The sequence below is a fragment of the Harpia harpyja genome, chromosome 13 (genome assembly GCF_026419915.1).
Source record: "Harpia harpyja isolate bHarHar1 chromosome 13, bHarHar1 primary haplotype, whole genome shotgun sequence".
Taxonomy (NCBI): Eukaryota; Metazoa; Chordata; class Aves; order Accipitriformes; family Accipitridae; genus Harpia; species Harpia harpyja.
Window position 1 is genome coordinate 44,895,163 of NC_068952.1, and position 17,733 is coordinate 44,912,895.

The 17,733-nt window shown below is 62.5% G+C and overlaps 2 protein-coding genes across 3 annotated transcripts; one reads left to right on the top strand and one right to left on the bottom strand.

Annotated features, from left to right (window-relative positions):
• Positions 1-638: 638 nt before the first annotated feature.
• GCK (glucokinase) lies at positions 639-7,770 on the bottom strand. 2 transcript variants are annotated; one of them, XM_052805546.1, is made up of 10 exons: positions 6,902-7,770; positions 4,094-4,256; positions 3,797-3,951; positions 3,431-3,550; positions 3,245-3,340; positions 2,898-2,997; positions 1,852-2,035; positions 1,384-1,539; positions 881-1,114; positions 639-783 (listed from the first exon to the last, which is right to left on the bottom strand). In XM_052805546.1, exons 1-10 carry the CDS (start codon positions 6,944-6,946, stop codon positions 639-641), a joined length of 1,398 nt encoding a protein of 465 aa, XP_052661506.1. In that variant the 5' UTR covers positions 6,947-7,770. The 2 variants fall into 2 exon arrangements, with proteins under 2 accessions (XP_052661506.1, XP_052661507.1); XM_052805547.1 differs by lacking the exons at positions 2,898-2,997; positions 3,245-3,340; positions 3,431-3,550; ... (1 more) ...; positions 4,094-4,256; positions 6,902-7,770 and having other exon boundaries at positions 1,862-1,927.
• Positions 7,771-9,464: 1,694 nt separating this feature from the next.
• Positions 9,465-16,740, top strand: YKT6 (YKT6 v-SNARE homolog). Its single transcript, XM_052806413.1, is given in 8 exon segments — positions 9,465-9,575; positions 12,438-12,520; positions 13,356-13,456; positions 14,026-14,095; positions 14,098-14,129; positions 14,323-14,388; positions 14,946-15,047; positions 15,529-16,740. Coding segments are annotated over 8 exon segments (594 nt in total). The 5' UTR covers positions 9,465-9,471; the 3' UTR covers positions 15,565-16,740.
• The last annotated feature ends 993 nt before the right edge of the window (positions 16,741-17,733 follow it).

A 17,733-nucleotide genomic window follows, 5' to 3' on the forward strand; every position in this document is an offset into this window, starting at 1 on the left:
TCCCTCTTTTGGGGGGGTCAGTGCTGGGAGGGGGAGGCTGGGGTGCCCCGAGGCTCTGCCTCCCACCCTGTCCCCGTTGCGGGGACAAGGCTGGAGGGGATCCCCAAAAATCGGTGCCCTGCAGCATCTGGCAGAGCTCTGGTGCACCCTGGTTGGTCTCTGCACCCCCAGGGCTCACCGGTGGGGGCTGGCCCAGCCCCCTCCGACCGCCCCTGATCCCCAAGTACCCCCCCAACAGGCCCCTTCTCTCTTGGCCAATCCCCCCAAGGGGGTCTCACCCCCAGCGAAGGGGCGGGGGGAGCGTGCGGAAGCCCCACTCCCTGCAGCTGGGGGAGGATGCAGGGGGCTGGGGAGACATAGGAACACCCTCGGCTGCCCCACATGTGTGGGGCAGCCCCATGGTGGGGGGGTCTGCCTGCGAGCATGGGGGAGACGAGGAGCACTCGCTCAAGCGGCCCCGGAGGAGAAGTCCACGCAAACCCCGTTTATTGGGGAGCCAGGAGCCGCCTCCGCCAGCGGCAAATCCCTTCCCACGTCCGTCTCTGCTCCTCGCAGAGCTCCGAGTGGGACCACCGTCCTCCCTCCCCCCCGCCCCTGCCATCCTCATCCTCATCCTCATCCTCCCCCCGAGTCCTCTCTCACTGCCCCATCATGCAGGCCATTTTGCAGGCGACGGCCGAGATGAGCGCGGCCCCGCGGCCGCTGCCTTCCTCCGACTGGATGAAGGTGATGTCGCAGCCGGGCGTCAGCTGCCGAACCGTGGCATGGAAGCGGTCCTTGAAGCTGCCGGAGGGGAAAAAAGAACTGGGTCAAGGCTTGGGGGATGCAGGAGGAAGAGGAAGGGGATGGTGGCAGGAGGAAGGCTCCTGGGGATCCTCACCTGGGATGGAGCTTGTAGACGGAGCCGTCAACCCCCACAGTGATTTTGAGGGTCTCCTGGCTCCGGCTTTCCCGCATGCGGTTGATGACGCCGGCCAGCCCGGCCGAGCACATCTGGGCGGCGCGGGTGGAGACGCTCTCACAGACCATCCGCACAATGTCACAGTCCGTCCCCGAGGGCAGCAGCTCGAAGGCCGTCAGGATGTTGTAGATCTGCTTGCGGTCGTCGGAGTCGCTGGGACGGGGAGAGAGGGGTGCATCGGCCAGGGGACGGGGGACACGGGGACCCCAATATGGGACAGTTGTAGAGGGCTGCTGTGGGGTGACGGGACAGGGGACCCCACTACAGGACAGAGCAAGCTACTGTGGGGTGACAGGACATAGGGAGCCTGATGTGGGACAGCCTGCTGTGGGGTGACAGGATGGAAGACCTCCAGTGCGGGGCAGCATAACACATTGGTTTGGGGGTGTCGGCCCCCCGCCGCGGCCCCGTCAGCCCCGTACCTCTCGATCTGTGACATGAAGCGGGTCTCGAAGGTCCCATGGGTCTTGAGCTTCTCGGAGGCCTCCCCGTTGAAGAGCAGGTTCTCGTCCACCAGCTTCAGCAACACCAGCCGGACGATCTCCCCCATGTACTTCCCCCCAATGATCTTCTCGTAGCTGGGGGAAGGACACAGGCGAGGGTGCGGCCGTCAGGGCTGGGACTTGGAGGGGGGGGCCATATCCCACGGCACCCCCTCTTTCCTCTCCCCCCCCACTCCCTTGCTGGACACGTCCCTGCGCATGGGCACAGCGGCCGGGGCGAAGGACCCCCGCTTTGGGGGTACCTGTGATGAGTTGCTCCAGCCTCAGCTGAGCCCGGCGTGGTGCGGGTGGGCCGGGGGAAGGAGAAGGGTGGGCGGAGGGGACGCGGCTGGGGACGGGGAGTGGGGGGGCGACACCCAGAGGAACTGGATCTGTCCTATTCCTTACAGTTGCTGACCGGGGTTAAGTGAGGTCTCGTCCACCACGCGGTCGTACTCCAGGAGGAACTCGTCCAGCTCCCCCGAGGCACCGAAAGCCCCCCACTCCGTGTTGACGCACATCCGCCCCTCGTCGCCCTCCACCAGCTCCACATTCTGCATCTCCTCCATGTAGCAGGCATTGCAGCCTGTCCCTGCCAGCAGGAACCGGGAATGGGACCAGGTGGTGGCGGGGGGGGGGGGACGACGACGCTGACCCACGGACACCCACGTCCCTCCCATCCCGAAGGCTCCATAGGGCAGCCGGTGCCGCGGCTGGGGGGCTGCGCTCGGAGCTGCACGTCCCCATCCTGATGTAGACAGGGAAGCTCGGGGCTCCTGCTCTCCCCTGGTCCTTTCCTGCAGCCCCGACCAGCTGCTTGTCCCCGGTGGGTGTCAGGGACGGCCACCGTGGCGTCCCAGGGGCTCCGGCTGCTGCGTGGCGAGGGCAGCTCAGCTTCTGGAGGAGCTGATAAACAGCCCGGCGCCAGCGGCGCCGTGTTTACCCAGGCCGAGGGGACGGTGCGAGCCGGTGCGGAAAGCCCAGATGGCCGCGTGGTTGATGGCACTAAAGATAGCGTGGGTCTGGGGGGTGGGGGGGGCTGGTCCCGTGGGGGGAGCAAAGGAGTCTGCGGGGTTCAAACCCATCCCCACCTCCCGGGCTCCCCGGCACAGCTGGCACTGGTTACCATCAGTGGGTCCCCACCCATACAGTGGGAAGCTGGAGCCACCAGCAGCCTGGAGAAAGGACCAGTGCCATGGATGACCAGACCCGTTACGGTGACCACCCCCTTTCTACCCCAAAGGTGCCCCCACCACCGTGCCAGGGCCAGGCGATGCTGTCTGGCATCCCAACCTCAGGAGACCTCGGCAGGGTGCTGCTGCCAACCCCCGTCCTCGGTGTGTCCCCCCGCAAAAGGACAAGCCCCTGCTCGCAGCAGGGGAGTGTAACTGGGGCCGTGGGAACGGTCCCCCCCCTCGCCTGCCGCGTGTCCCTGCGGGAAGGGGCCATCTTACCCACAATCATCCCAACCTCGCACCGGTGATCTTCGTAGTAGCAGGAGATCATCGTGGCCACTGTGTCGTTCACCATCGCCACCACGTCCATCTCGAAGTCCTGGGAAGGGGAGAGGGACCATCGGGGTCTCGCTGGGGGTCTGGGCTGTGCCGCGGCAGGCGGGTCTGGGGTGGGGGGTCCCCGAGGGTGAGGATGCATGCATGTGTCACACACACGCGTGTGCACACGCATGGAACGACCTTCCCGGGGACACGCCGGGCTCCAGCAGCCCTGTTGCGGGGACATCCGGGGGTGCGGGGGTCTCCCCACTGCTGCGGCACTGGCACAAACCATATGATCATCTCACCCCTCGCCGTTTGATGGCGTCTCTCAGGAGCCCGACCACGTTGTTCCCTTCCGCGCCAGAGGCTTTGAAGCCCTTGGTCCAATTCAGGAGGATGCCCTGGAGGGAGGGTAAGACCAAAATGGGGCTGTGGGTGTAGCTGGGTCATGGGGACCCCTGAGTCCTCAGGCTGCCCAGCCACCCCCTCACCTTGTCGATGTCCTCGTGCCGCACGGGGAAGGAGAAGGTGAAGCCCAGGGGCAGCTTTTTGTGCTTCATCTGGTGCTTGTCCAGGAAATCGGAGATGCACTCGGAGATGTAGTCGAAGAGCTGGAAGAGAGGAGGTCCAGCCTTCACCGGGGCTGTCCCCATCCTCCCACTGCCTGCAGCTGGCCACCGTTCTCACCACGGGTCCCCCAAGCGTGGCCACCTCCCCACCACCCTCCGGCTTCTGCCAGCTGGAGGGATGAGGGATGTACCTGCTGGCGTCCCCACCGAAACACGGCATGGTGTGTCCCTGCCCGGTGACAGGGGACCATGCGGGAGGGGATGGGATGCCCCGTGTGCCCAGCTCACCATCTCGGCCGTCCCTGTCATGGCATCCTCTGGGATGGAGTACATCTGGTGCTTCGTCTTCACCTTCCACTGCCCTTCCTCCCCCTCGCCCACTTTCACCAGCATCACGCGGAAATTGGTGCCGCCTAGGTCCAGTGACAGGAAATCTCCGACCTCTGCAAAGCCGGGGAGGGGGGACACAAGGTGACCAGCTCAGGGGGGGTCTCAGCCTCCCACACCGAGCTTGGCGATGTCCGGGGAAGAGGTGACGGTGCAAAGGGCTGGGAGCAATGCCCATCCAGGCCGGCAGCGCCGTACCTGAGCCCTCGGGTGTGGAGCGGACGTAGGTGGGCAGCATTTTGACGGAGGCTTCTTCGTGCGTCTCCAGCTTTAGCCCTCGGTCCATCTCTTTTTGCATCCGGTACATCACCTTCTTCAGGTCTTCCTCCTTCAGCCGAAACTCTGACAGGATCCGCTCCACCTGCGGTGGGACGGACGGTGTCAGCTGAGGACGGGAGCTATGGGATGCGGGTGGCCTGAACCACAATAAATAATCCAAATTTTCCTTCCCCTGGCCCGGGTTTTCCCCATCAGCACACAGACACCCTGAAACACCTTATCCCATCTCTCCACTATCCTGCCTCCGACCTAACAGATGTGCTGGTGAAACCGCAGGACTGGCATGAGCCACTGCTGGCTCCAAATCCTTTCCCGGTGCTGCCTGCGAGACATCCATGGTCAGCACAGGGGTCCCCGTGCCGTCACCTTCAGCCGGTTGATGTTTCATGAGCTCGGCTGGTTGCATTGAAGCCAGTGCCATTCCAGCAGGACTTGGACCAGTGACATGGGACGTCCCATCCCATCCAATCCCAGGGTTTTTCCCAGCAAGGAGCACTTCCAGCGATGCCATTTAGGAGCTCAGCGGCTCCCACCAAGGATGTGGGACCCCTCCATGTCTGTGATGAGGATGCTGGCATCCTCCTTGGTCGCCCCGGGAGCCGGGAGCATCCCTCTCCCTGTATCCCCCCGGGAACTGTGGGTACCATTTTCTACCCATCAAACTTAGTGCAAATGGGGGGCCGAGGGCAGGCAGGCAGGCAGGACTGCAGGCAGGACACAAAGAGTATTATCAGGAAATGCTCCCTTGCCTCGCTACCAGGGAGAATCGCAGGGCCCACTCGAGGGAAGCAGGACCTGTATTTACCCTTTACGTAGCAACCCCGGGCTCCGCCGCCGGCGCAGCCTCCATTAACCACGGCACGTAATCGGGGGCAGGCAGCCCCGGGCTGTCAGATGGAGCCGGGGGGGAGAGAGCGCTCGCTGCTCGGCCAGATGTAGCCGGCGGCATTAGAGGGCTCATTAGTCACTGGGATCCGGGCAAGCTTAAAATGCTCCCGCTTGCACTTTTGCTGGCAGACGGATGTTTTCCTCGAGGCTGCTGCCATTTCCCGATGTGTTTCAGGGTGGGGGGCTCTGTAAAACGCTTTGTATTGTGGTTTGGAACATCCCAGCATCGGGAGAACACCCACCGCCTCGGCTCAGCCAAACCTGCGGCTGCTCACCCTGACCCCCCCAGTGCATCCCAATAAATCACCTGGGCCCAAACGCCGCCCCTCAGTCTCCAGCCCCCCAAGCGAGGGCTCATCCCAAATATCTCCTCACCCCAAAAGCTCCTGCCCTGCAGAGCCCTCACGCCTGGGGGTCTTCAGCCGATCCCCCCCGATCCTAGTACCCCAGCACCTCTCCAGGCATCCTCCCTGGTCTGCCCTGGTGCCAGAGCCCGGGGGCTCCATTAACACTGAACCCCCAAGGTGCCGTTAGACAAGACGCGGCTACACCATGGGGGATGCCACTGTGCTGCGGGATGCCGCCGGCCACCCCAGAAAGGGGCCAGGGCAGCCCGAGGCAGCACCGTGGTGAGGTTTGCCATGACCCTGAGGGTGTTCAGCCCGGGCCAGCTAGAAAAATCCTGCCAGGAAAAGCATAGGGACGGATTCGACCATCTCGCCGGAGCCGGTGGCTGAAGGCATTTGGCGCTCCACAATGCAGAAGCCATCCTGCAGCACCGTTTGGCACACGAACACCAAATTTGCTGCAGCCAGAGTGTCCCCGTCCTTGGGGTTGGCACCCGAGGATGGCAACGGAGGGTGTGAGTTTTATTTCTTCAATAGTTCTTCTGTCTCAGGCACCACATGCCCCAACTCATCCCTTCTCTTGCCACCAAAACGATGGGTTTGGCTCTTCCTTGGCAGGATTTGGCTGTTCCCATGTGATCGAAACTGGCTCTTGGCTTCCCAAGGAAACTGCTCTGGTGCACCCCACAAAGAGGACAAAGCTGGAAACTGCACGGCCAAAGGCTGTGGTGGCCGGCGATGCCCGACTGCCAACCACACGCTCCTGCCCCCAGCACGTGCCGTGTCCCCTCAGTGTCCCCTTGGATGTCCTGGTCCACAGCGGGGAAGCATCTTGCTGTCCTCGCCCACGGCCCCATGAGCTCAATCCATCCGGGAGAGGAGATGGGAGCAGCTGCCCCCAGCCGACGTTTTGCTGGGGATGAGCCAGGTGCCTTGGTGACAACGTGATGAGCAGCCAAAGGAGGCGACGGGCCCCATCTCATCCCGGGGACGGCAGCCGCTTGGCTGGCAGCAAGATGCTGTCGGCAATGCCTGGACAGCGGGAGCATCCCAGCCAGGCAGCGGGGTCCCACAGACGCTCCCAGCTCTGTTCCGAGTCCTTGGCAGCGTGGGGAAGCGGCACGACCCGTGCTGCGCCAAGACCCAACGTACCAAAACGCAGAGCCCTGACTTACGGTGCTGGCCCCCCTTCCTGGAGCGTGCCGAGGGGTGACCTCAGGGACGGGGACCCCCAGGCACGTTGGGGCTGACCCCAGGCTGCACGGCTTTGCCCCTGGAGCCGGTGTCCTCCCCGCCAGCCATCCTCCCTCCCGGCTACGTCTGTCCCCAACAGGAACCTTGCCCGGCAGGAGACGCCCGCAGCGCCCGGCCACTTGCCGCAGGGATGGCTGGCAGCCCGGGGAGGATCTGCACCGCTCCCTGCACCTGCCGTGTGCCCCCCACCCCATCTCCCCGCCAGGGCCCCCCGGGATCGCCCCGGCAGCAGCCTCACCTTCTCCTTCCTGCCGCTCTCCATCCTGGCTCGGTGATCCAGCATGGGGGCAGCCGTCGGGGCGGGGTGGGCTGCGGGCCGAGCCGTCCCCCCCCCCAGTCCCCGGGCACCCTGCCGCGGTGCCTGGCCCGTGGAGCGAGCCCCCTTCCCCGTCCCGGCAGTCGTCTGGCCGGTGCTGGGCTGCTCCGTCCCTCGCTCCGCAGGGGGATGCTCCACTTTTGCCGCTTTATCTCATCGACGCCCGGCGGCAGCCGCCTCTTCTCCAGCACCCGCTGAGGAGGGGTCCCGATCTTCCCCCCCCTTCTCTCCGGCCTCCGGACCCTCAAGCGGAGGGGCAGGGAGAGGGGCCCGGCGCCCCGGCGGGCTCAGCCCTCTCACCCCACATCTCGGGGCTGTGGCCCTTTGCGCCGGGGGAGGATGTGGGTCGTGCTCTTCCCGCTCGCTTCCTTTCACCGGTAAATTTATTTACCGGTGCGCCGGATGGTTTTCAGCACGGTGAGGGGTCGCGAGCCCAACCTGGTGGGTTTTTACAGCCAGCGGGGAAGTCCCGGCGCGGCGATGAGGCTTGGCCGGGACCCCTCCCTGCCGGGGGCCGCTGGCCCCGTCATGCGAAGCACCACGCCCCGGGCCACCCGTGTCCCCGCTCCAGTTGTCATATCAACGGCTCGATGTACTGGCAGTGGTGGCAAGCACTCCACCGGACGGCTTAGCAACCCGGCACGCTCCCATGGAGACCGCGCCGGGCCGGAGGAGCCGGTGGCTGGATGACAAAGGTTACGGCCGCCCGGCGAGGGGCGAGGGTGACTGGGAAGTGCTCCGTGCCCCCAGGATGGGAAAAGCTTCGGCCGTGCTGGGATCGATGCCGGGCGCCGCGGCGGACTGTGGAGGGATGCTGGTTTTGGGGGATGGGGACATGGTGACCCCTCTTTATCCCCAGAATGGTGCCGTCAGCCAAGCGTTGGGGGGCACCTGAGGAAATGGTGGTTTATGGGGGTCCCAACAGGCAAGAAGATGCTCCCGGCTATGGGCAGACCCCAAAACCTCCCGGCGTCAGTCTGTGGTGGCAGCGTCCCCTCGGACATGGAGCTGTGGAGGGAGGAGGAAGGGTCTCTGGGAACCCTGGATGGATGCTGGGGGGGCTGCCAGCCCCGTGGGGGAATGAGGGCAGAGGGTTTGGAGATGTCACGGCAGGGCCTGGGGGGGGGTACAGGGTCACCCCACAGCGCCTCATCCCTACCCTGCTCACGGCTCCGAGCACCCGGGGGGCAGGGGAGGGCACAGGCTTCCCTGCCCCAGTGATGGGTGCCCACCCCGTGGGGGGAGCTGGCCCCACAGAGGGGTCCTCACCCCACAGAGCGGTCTGAAACTCTTGGGGGCTGCATCTGCCCCTTATCAGTGGGCCCCCATGCTATGGGGGAAGAGGACAGCCCCATAGCGGGGTCCCTGACCCAGAGGGGTCCCACCCATGGACAGAACAGCCCCACGGAGGGGTCCTCACCCCGCAGGTGGGTCCCCAAGCCACGGGGAGAGGCCAGCCCCACAGAGTGCCCCATAGCGAGAAGCCCACCCCACTGACGGGGCCCACGGGGAGCCCCCCCCGTCATGGAGGACCCCCCGCCCCCCGCGCAAAGGACGCCGGGATAGGGCGCCCCCCGCTGGAGGTCCCGCGGAAGAAGCCCCGCTCCATGACGCCAGGGCGGCGCTGATTGGCCGCCCAGCCCGGAGGCGGGGCCGCGAGCGGCGATGGGCGAGGCCGGCGAGAGAGGCAGGCGCTTATTGGTCAAGAGGCTGAGGGGGCGGAGCGGAGCCAGCGTGTGCGCAGAGCGGGCGAAGCCCCGTGGCAGTTGCCTGGGGCTGGTGTCACTTCCGGTGCCTGCAGTTCTGCTTCCGGGTTGCGCTCGTTTCCCCTCGTCGGTCGCCGTTTCCTCACAGCCCGTTCCGGAGCCGCTGGTACCGGGCCGGGGTTTAGCCACGGAGGGGGCGGGGAGAACGGGATGTTGAGCTGGGCTGTACTGGGGTGGGGGGCTGGGCTGGGTCAGCTGGGTTATACTGGGGGGCGGGGCGGGCGGGCTGGTCGGCTGGTCTCGCTGGATTATACTGGGGGGAGCTGGGCCAACTGGGTTATACTGGGGGGAGCTGGGCTAGCTGGGTTATACTGGGGGGGGGCGCTGAGCCAGCTGGATTATATGGGGGCGGGGGGCTGGGCTAGCTGGATTATATTGGGGGGGCTGGGCTAGTTGAGGGCAGGGGGAGATCAGACGGGGGGGGCATTGCCGGGGCTCGGGGCCAGGCTAGGCTGGGGGAGGCGAGGCGTGGGGGGTCGGGGCAGGCTCTGGGGTGTGGGACGGGTGAGCGCAGGGTGCCTGGGGCTGGCGTTTAAAGGATGGAGGAGGTTTGGGTGAGGCAGGGGGACCCCCAGCCCCAGGGGCAGGAGGAGGGGTCCCGGGGAGGCCCAGGGGAGTGGCCTGGCTGTGCAGGGGGGGTCCCAGTGGCTGCCTGGGCTCCCAGCCTGGCCCCCGTCTCACCCACCGGGTCTCCTTTCTCCGCCCAGGACAGCGGGAGACGCCACGATGAGGCTCTACAGCCTAAGTGTCCTTTACAAAGGTGACCCCAAAGTGCATTTACTGAAAGCTGCTTACGACGTGTCCACCTTCAACTTCTTCCAGAGGTCCAGGTGGGTGCCTGGGGTGCCAGAACCTCCCAGGGAGATTTGGTGTCGGGGGAAATCTCTTCTGTGTTCTGCAGGGCTGGCACGTGGCTTAGGCAGGACCTTGGGGAGAGGGAGTAGAAGCTTGTGGGGGGGTTTCTTGCCTGTTCCGCTCCTGTGTCACCGGATGTGCAGTGGCAGAGGTAACAGGCTTCTCCTAAGGCATAAACCCACCAGAGACACTCCCCTGGGGAGCTGTGACCCTGCACATGCCGTTCAGCACTGCAAAACCCACTTTGAGCGATGTTTCAGCCTCAGGAACAGAGTGAAACCTCGTTTCCCCTAAAAGCCGCTCACAGCCAGCAGCAGGAGGTCAGGTTTGACTCGGTAAATCACCCGCCATAGCCAAGCGATAAAATCTGGGTGCAGGGAAACACCCCGAGTGCTCAGGTCAGCTCTTCTCCCTCCAGCGAGTGCCTAAACCCAGTAGTCATGGTGACTCCTGGGGTGTGAGAGGTGAGTGGGAGGAGGCTTGTCTTTGTGTCAGACTAACAAGGCTTGCCTGACACCTCCAGTATCTTTTTAATTAGGTGTTTGGTCTAATCTTAAACTTTTTCCAGCCCGCAAACCTCTGCTCGGGTTATTCTGATGGCTTTGGGTGAGTCAGTTTAACCCTGAACACCAGTCTGGGCTCCTGGATGTCCCACTGCCCGCTCCGTGCACACGGAGAGATCGTGGAGCTCTCTCAGCAGCTGCCCTTGAGCTTGCAACTGAAGGGAGCTCCCAAAAACCTCCAAAAGCCGTAAAATAAAGCAGGTGCCTGCTGTGAAACAGCTCGTTTCCCAGCACCCGGCTCCAGACGATAAAGGCTTTAGGAAATACTCACCTACGGGACTTGAATTTTCCATGCCCCATCCTTGCCAAGATTTTATGGAGCCTTGAGTACATTTGGTTCTACAATTCCAGTGATAAAGGAAAAATACTGAAGTAAAATTGTCTTAAAAAATACTTTCTTAGCCAAATCAAAAAAGCTGTGCCAGTGCTGCCAACGCCTGCAGCCGGGACGGATTGCACCGGGTGAAGTAATCTCTTAAAGACCCAAATCACTTCATAGGCGCAGCTCTCCTTTTTCCAAATCCTGAGAAATTTCCCCGTGTGGTTTTGCCGTCGGCTATGGCCAAAAGAGCCGCTTCCCTGGCAGCAGGCTGTTTCTTTGCTTAAAAAAAGTCTTGTGTTTTGGGGAACAGCGATACTGTTTGTGCAGGGTGAGGGGGTGTCTGCGCTTGTTAGTCTCGCAGCTTTTCTCTGGTAGTTAATCCTTGTCCTGAGCTGGTTCCCTGGTCGTGCTCGGAGGGGCTGCTTGGACCTCGGTGCCTGTGTGAGCACCGCCTAGGTGTGAAATTTAAGGTGCGATTAAGTTAAGTTTGGGTTAAAAATGCTGCATGTACATTTTTTTGGAGGCTGTGGAGTTACTGGAGACTTGGGTTTGGGGTTTGAATCTGGGATAAACATGGTTGTGGTTCCTGGGAGCCGTGAGAGCCTGCTGGGCAGGGGGACGGGGCCAGCCTGGCCGTGCCAGCACGGGGTGTCTGCCATCAAACCTCTGCTGTATCATTTGGCAGGATCAGGAACATGGCGTGAGGGAATGAAGTCTTCGGTGGCTGATTTCTCCGAGAATACTGTGAAATACTGGAATTGCGACAGTGGGGGCTGTGGCTCCCAGCAGGTCCCCAGACCAGGAGGAACGTTTCGGTCCTCTGTTTCTGCTAAACTTGGATGTTAAGAAATCTTTGGGCCAGTCTTTTCTCTGCAGTGCCTGGAAACCCGTTGGTTCGGAGTCTGTCTGCAGCTGGTGTCTGATCATGTGGTGTCCAGGCTGGGGGAAATGCAAAAAAACCCCTAAGGAATAAGTAAACTGTGAGAGGCAAATCCCCGTTCTGGAGTTGCTTCCAGCAGTGGAAGGCAGTGAGGAAACCGTGGTCTTTGCCGTGCTGGTGTCCATGTTCGTTGACGTCTCCTTGTCACATGAAGCTCCCAAGTGGGAGCTGTTGGTGTGGGGGGGTGTTTGAGCAAACTCTGTAGTCTGAGCTCTGACAGATTTTCCTTCCTGGGACTTTCCAGCTGAAGTGGGGAATTTGTCGCCTCACGTTCATTAATCCCTGGCGTACATTGGGAATAGATTTATTTTGCACTTGCTGGTGGTTTTTGGCCTCTTTTCCTTTACTGTGGGGTGAGGAGGAGGGTTTACGCAAGAAGCCTGTTTGGCAGGACTCGAGTCTGGGCTCAGGAATGTTTTCCAGACTTAGAGCGAGTCTGGCTTAAGGATCTTCCTTAACTTTGACTCAATGTGGTAGGGAGCTGAGGTGCGTTTGTGGGTCAGACGGCCTCCCTGGGATGCCAGAAGGCCCCAAGCACAGGATAAAAGCTCAGGCGGCAGAAGGGGCTGGAGCACCCATGCAGCCCCTCGCTGCGAGCAGGGCACAGCTGCTCCTCAGGCTTTAGCCTGGTGTTTTACTTTCTGCTAAATCACCAAAAAGCGAGTTCAGCCCAAGGATGCGAGTCCCTCACCGCGGCCGGAGGGGTGTGGGTGCTCCCCTGGGCCCAGTGAAGCTGGAGGTGTTTGGGTGGTGGCTGCAGCTCTGTGTAGGTGCAGGGTCTGACCTCTTCCCTGAGGAAAACCCACAGCTCAGCTACGTCCCCGCTACCTAAATGTGGTGGTGGGGTTGTGGGGAAGGGTTTCAGTCTGCCCAAAATGCCGGGGACCTCTGGGACAGATGATCTCCCCCATCATTGCTGCGCCAGCACCCCCCGTAGCTCACTGGGCCAGATGCAGCTCCCGCAGAGCTGGGTCCCCTCGCAGACTCGAGCGCCAATGCTTTGTGTTTGCAGCGTGCAGGAATTCATGACCTTCACGAGCCAGCTGATTGTGGAGCGCTCGGAGCTGGGCAGCAGAGCCTCCGTCAAGGAGCAAGGTAAGAGGACAGCCCAGGGTCAGCACGTGCAGCCGCACGTGCTTCCTTCCTTGTCTGTTTACAATTAAAAAATGAGACTTCAAAACAGCACCCAGGCAAGTAGCACTAAAGGCGTGAGGTTGCTGAGCCGGGCGAGAGCCCAGCCCGCTCCGCAAGAGAGTGTTACGGGAAGAACAGGGACCTGCCTGACAGCCAGCTGCCGCCTTTGGGCTCTCTTCCTCTCCTTGCCACCCTTGGGACACTCGGAGCTGTCGGGCTGCGCTCCCGCCGCCCCTCAGCTTGCCAGCTTTGTCCTGTTCCCAGAGGGGTGGCTGTGCCGGTGCAGCCTCCTTCCCCTCTTCCTTGAGCTCTGCAGTGTGAGTCCGGGCTCCATACCCCGATCTCTGGCCTCATCTCCAGCCTCCCCACCCTGCTCCACGTGCCTCCCGAACCCCGAGACATGCAGGGTGCGGCCTGGAATTGGCCGCTGCAGCCTCTTTAATGACACTCCAGGCTTGTGACAAGTTGTTGTTTATTAAAATCAGGCTGAGCACTTCACCCTCTGTTTTTGTTTAACTCTGGCAGTACCTGCTGCCCTGGAAAGCTAGCGTCGTGTCCCACGTCATGTGGCCAGGCTGTTGTAACCTGCTGAAGCACAATGTGGGGCTGATTTTGATCCTCCCTTGAGCCCTTCCCGCTCTCCTAATGAAATCATGTGAAATGCAGTCGCTGAATGAAACTTTCCAGGGCAATTCGTGGGTCGTGGAATTGCTGCTGGGGCCGGGCAGGAGGCAGCGGGCGCTAGGGCAGGCTCTGGACCTTCCCGCTGCCTTTCTGACATAAATTCTCTGCCCAGAGTACCTCTGCCACGTGTACGTCCGGAACGACGGGCTGGCCGGAGTGGTGATCGCAGATAACGAGTATCCACAGCGGGTTTGCTTCACCTTGCTGGACAAGGTGAGCATGCGACCTGGGAGCAGCACTGGAGGTGACAGGCTGCAGTGGGGCTGCTCCGGGGAGCACCTCCACATCTCCTGCTCACGCTCTGACAAGGAAATGACCCTCCTGCTCGTTAGCTGGGGGACATCAGAGCTGAGCTGAGCAGGATTTGGCCAGCCCAAGGACTTCCAAGCCATGCAGTGACTTGGCTTTGCCTGCTGGGACTTAGTCCCAGCTCCACTCTGCTGCCAGCCCAGGCATTGGCCTCACAAACACCCTGTCCTCCCTGCCTGGCTTGGGTTATATGTGGGAAAACTGGGTGCAGCCACGCACCCAGCATTGCCGAAAACTGGCGATGACATGTCTGGCCGCCCTGGCAGGGCGCAGGGCTTTGGGGATGGTCTGGGGACGGCCACCCCTACCTGGCGTGGGCATCGCCGAAGAAGTTGGTTTCTGTCTCTTCCCTTGGCTCGTTCAAAAGGAAACAAGAAGAAAAATCTCCTTTTTCGAGGAGAAAATCTTTCTGCCAGCCATGGCCCCGCAAGCAGAACCACCAGGCAGTAATTGCCCGATTCCTTGTGTCGCAGGTGCTGGATGAATTCTCCTGGCAGGTCAGCAAAATAGACTGGCCTTCGGGATCCCCAGCGACAATCAGCTATGCGCCTTGGATGGATACCTCAGTAAATACCAGGTACGGCCTCCCCGGGACCCCTGCAGATCCTACGCAGAGACCGGGAACGCTCCCCACGGCCCCCAGGTCTGGAGGTGGAAGCGTGTGTGACGCCCCGGCGTGTGCCGGGACACTGGTGCTGCGGGGCCGTGGCCCGGGGGACGCCGACGTCCCCTGCGGCGGTGGTACCGAGGCAGTTTAGTTTCTCTCCGAGAACCCCCGTGATGCCGACCCGATGACCAGAGTGCAGGCGGAGCTGGATGAGACCAAAATCATCCTGGTGAGAAGGACGCAGGCCCGCAACCAGGATGCTCCAGCTGGCATGTCTGCTCGGGGCCGTGGGGACGCCCTTTTGGGGGGCTAGGGGTGTAGGGTGGCCATCAGGGCGATGGGGCCATCCTGCCTTCTCCGTTCCCTGGAGACATTACTGGTGCTGTGGGAGCTTCCTCTCCCCTTCCCTTCCTCCGGGCTCCTCCAAGCTGCCCAGCACAACCCTGGGGGCACTGACACCCCCCAACAACCTCTGCTTCCCTCCTCCAAACCACGGTCCCTTCCTGCGCAGTGTCATGTTCTCACTTGTCTTCTGCTTTAAATGACCTGCGTGCGCTGCTGTTTTCACCGGGGGCTCTTCTTCTCCTGGTCGCTGTGACCTTCCCATCTTTATTGGGGCTGGCATTGCCCCCTCCCTTGCTGTGGAGCCAGGGTGGCCGTGGGAAGGCAGAGGCTCGTTCCTGGATGGGACACGGTGGCACCTCCATCTTCTGCTCAGGGCTGGGGAGGGAGTGGGGGAGGGCCCAGGGTACCAGCGCTGTGGGTCAGCGCCAGTTTTTTCGGCAGCACAACACCATGGAGTCGCTGCTGGAACGAGGGGAGAAGCTGGACGACTTGGTCTCCAAATCGGAGGTGCTCGGGGCACAGTCCAAAGCCTTCTACAAAACTGTGAGTGCGGCTTTTTCATCCAGGGGAGGGTCACCCCCTCCCTGAGGAGCCAGCAATGGCCTGGGGCCTGGGGAAGGGCAGAACAAACCCCCGGGGCAGAGGATGTGGGTTTCCAGTCAAGGACCACCATCCGCTGGCGCAGCTGCTTTGGACCTGGAGGGAACTTGGTTGCCCAAACTCCGGCTGCGGAGCTCCTTGGCCCCTCACTCAGGCTGTTCCTTGCCCTGTGGCCAGTGGAGGGTGATGCCAGTCCCGGCTGTGGTGATCCTGGCGCAGGCTCCAGCTAGGGCAATGGCTGTGGGGGGGTCAGATCTGTGCCATGAGCCTTTGGTGTAGGGGCACAGGGTGTTTGCCTTCGTGGCGAGCTGAGAGGGCTGGGACCGAGCCGGCTTCCTCCGGTGGGAGGAGGGCTGTGCAGCCCCCAGCTTGACCCTTGGGGAGCTGCAGCGAGTGTCACTGCTGCTTTTCCTTCTCTTCCCTGGCCCGAAAGCAGAACTCCTGCTGTGAAATCATGTGACGCGGACCCCAGGGTCTCCTGTTCCAGACCACCAGGCCTTCGCTCCCCTTCGGACCTCACCCAGGACAGAAAGCAGAAGCCCGGGCGGATTCCCAGGCCTGGGCTGCACTGCGGAGGCCAGGGACGGGACAGGGCCTCCTCGGTGCCGCGGTTTTACGTGACTTTTGGTTTTTTTTTCATCTCGAGGGGATGCCGAGGCCGGCATCGGGCTGGCACCCTGTGGGATGGGGGGAGTGTTGGAGACCCGCCGCCCTCACTTTTCCCCAGGGTGACTTGGACCATGGGGCGCCCGGCCGTGCGCCCACCCTTGCCTTTACACCTGTAACACTAGCCAGCACCTCGGCGTCCCGGCACTGCCGGCCCCGGAGGAGTCAGGGAGAGAGGAGCTGGGGCTCCCCGCTGTGATGCGTGGGGCTGCTTAGGGGGAGCTGGGGAGGGGGTCTTTTATGTATTTGTGTCCTTAGAGCGAGCCTGGGGGGTGGGAGAGGGGTGGGAAGGGAAGAAGAGGTGCTTTCCTCTGGTGGGGGATGCTTGCTGCTGGGTTATCACCCGTTGCCTCCCTGGGCGGCTTTTCCCAGTGCCGGTGAACTGGAAGCTGTGGCCTCTGTCCCTGGGGAAGGGGCAGGACCGAGGGGGTTACGGGGGGGGGGGGGGGTCACCTCTGGGCCCCTTCCCTTGCTTCAGTGGGGGGATGTGGAAAAGAGCCGGGGTGGGCTTGGGCAGCCTACACTCCCTGTGGCCCCCCTATCCCCCTGGCTGGTTTGGGGAGGGGCGGTCTGTCCCCCATTGCTCCAGCTGCAGATGTGTCTGAGGCCCCCCCCCCCCCACACACACACTCCCAGTTTACCAGCTGCCAGGTGGGGAAAGGGAAGCTGGGGCAGCACTGGGCTGGCTGGAGACCAGCCCCAGTGCTTGGGTCCCAGGGCCGGGGCTGGGGGCAGCCGGGGGGGGCTCACCTGGCTTCCCTGCGCCTCACAGCCCACCCCTCCCCGCTCCCATCAGCCTGGGGTGTGGGGGGGCAACAGCGCCTGCCGGGTGCCCAACAGCCCTCGCTGCCTCCTCCTTCGGAAGGGAGAAAGCTTTCGCTTGAGACTGTATCGTGATCAGTGTTGCCTATCGTTTCTGTGCCACTGGCCGCACCGGCCAGGCAGGGATAAAGTTGTTTTTGGCAGTTGTCGCCCGTCTCTGGCTCTCTTTGCCATTTCCCAAGGGTGGAATATGGGCCGTCCTGGGTACAGATCCACTCAGCCTTCTCCCTCCAGCTATTTTTTTTTTTTTGTCAGTTGTTTTTCCTCATAATTTATTTGCAGTTTTCCCGAGACAAAAAACGAAATCAGAGTCATCTTTTACACTTACAAGGCTCAGAAAGAAAAGACGAAGGGGTTGGGTGGGGGGGGAATATGCCGGGGGTGGGGGGATTGAAAAAGAATGAGAGAAAAAGGGAGGAGAAGAGAAAAATTTGGCAACGATCCACCAGCATTCATGGGACAGTAACAGCTCAGCTCAGCTCCTCGACATACAGCGTTAGCGCCCGAGGTTTGCTCCCGCGCAAAGGGCATGCAGAAAAAAATAATAATAATTTAAAAAAAAAATATCCCCCGGCCCTCCCGCCCTTGCACCCCCCCCCACCCAAAATCAGCCCCCAGCAACACACGGCGCCTCCGGACGCAGAGATGGAGGAAGGGGAACCCCCGGGGAAAACGCGTAGCCGGGGAGCACCCGGAGTGGGGTGATGCCTCCCCTGGGGAAGGGGAAGTTGCAGGAGATGGGGTCCCCCGGGTGGCTGGCCGGGGGGGAGAAGGGGTGCAGGAAGGGGAGGCAAATGCCCTTGGCCGGAGCCGGGAGCGCTGCCTGGTGCCCCTGTGCCATGGCGTGGGGGAGTGGCGGGGGGACCCCCACCACCCGGCGGAGCAGCCTGTGCCCCCTAAGAGACCCGTTCTCTTAGTCTAAAGTGCTTTCGATGCTGCGTCAGTGCTGGCTGGATCGCCCCGATCCCCCCACCCCGATCCCCGCTGCCTGGGCCACAGCCCCCCGGCTGCCCCCCCCCAGCCCCATTATGTGGCACCCACATCCCCCCTCTCCCCCAAACGCATTACCCCTGCCAAAAAAAGCCGCCAGCACCCAGAGCTGGCACCCAGCCACCCGCCTGCCCGGGGAGGGGGAAGCAAG

Excerpts from the sequence above, each read along its gene's own strand:
- GCK (XM_052805546.1), bottom strand. The coding sequence starts at position 6,946 with ATGCTGGATCACCGAGCCAGGATGGAGAGCGGCAGGAAGGAGAAG. Across the intron at positions 3,551-3,796 it reads TGACAGGGACGGCCGAGATG|CTCTTCGACTACATCTCCGA; the intron begins GTGAGCTGGGCA and ends CCTCTCTTCCAG. Across the intron at positions 3,341-3,430 it reads GGCACGAGGACATCGACAAG|GGCATCCTCCTGAATTGGAC; the intron begins GTGAGGGGGTGG and ends CCCTCCCTCCAG.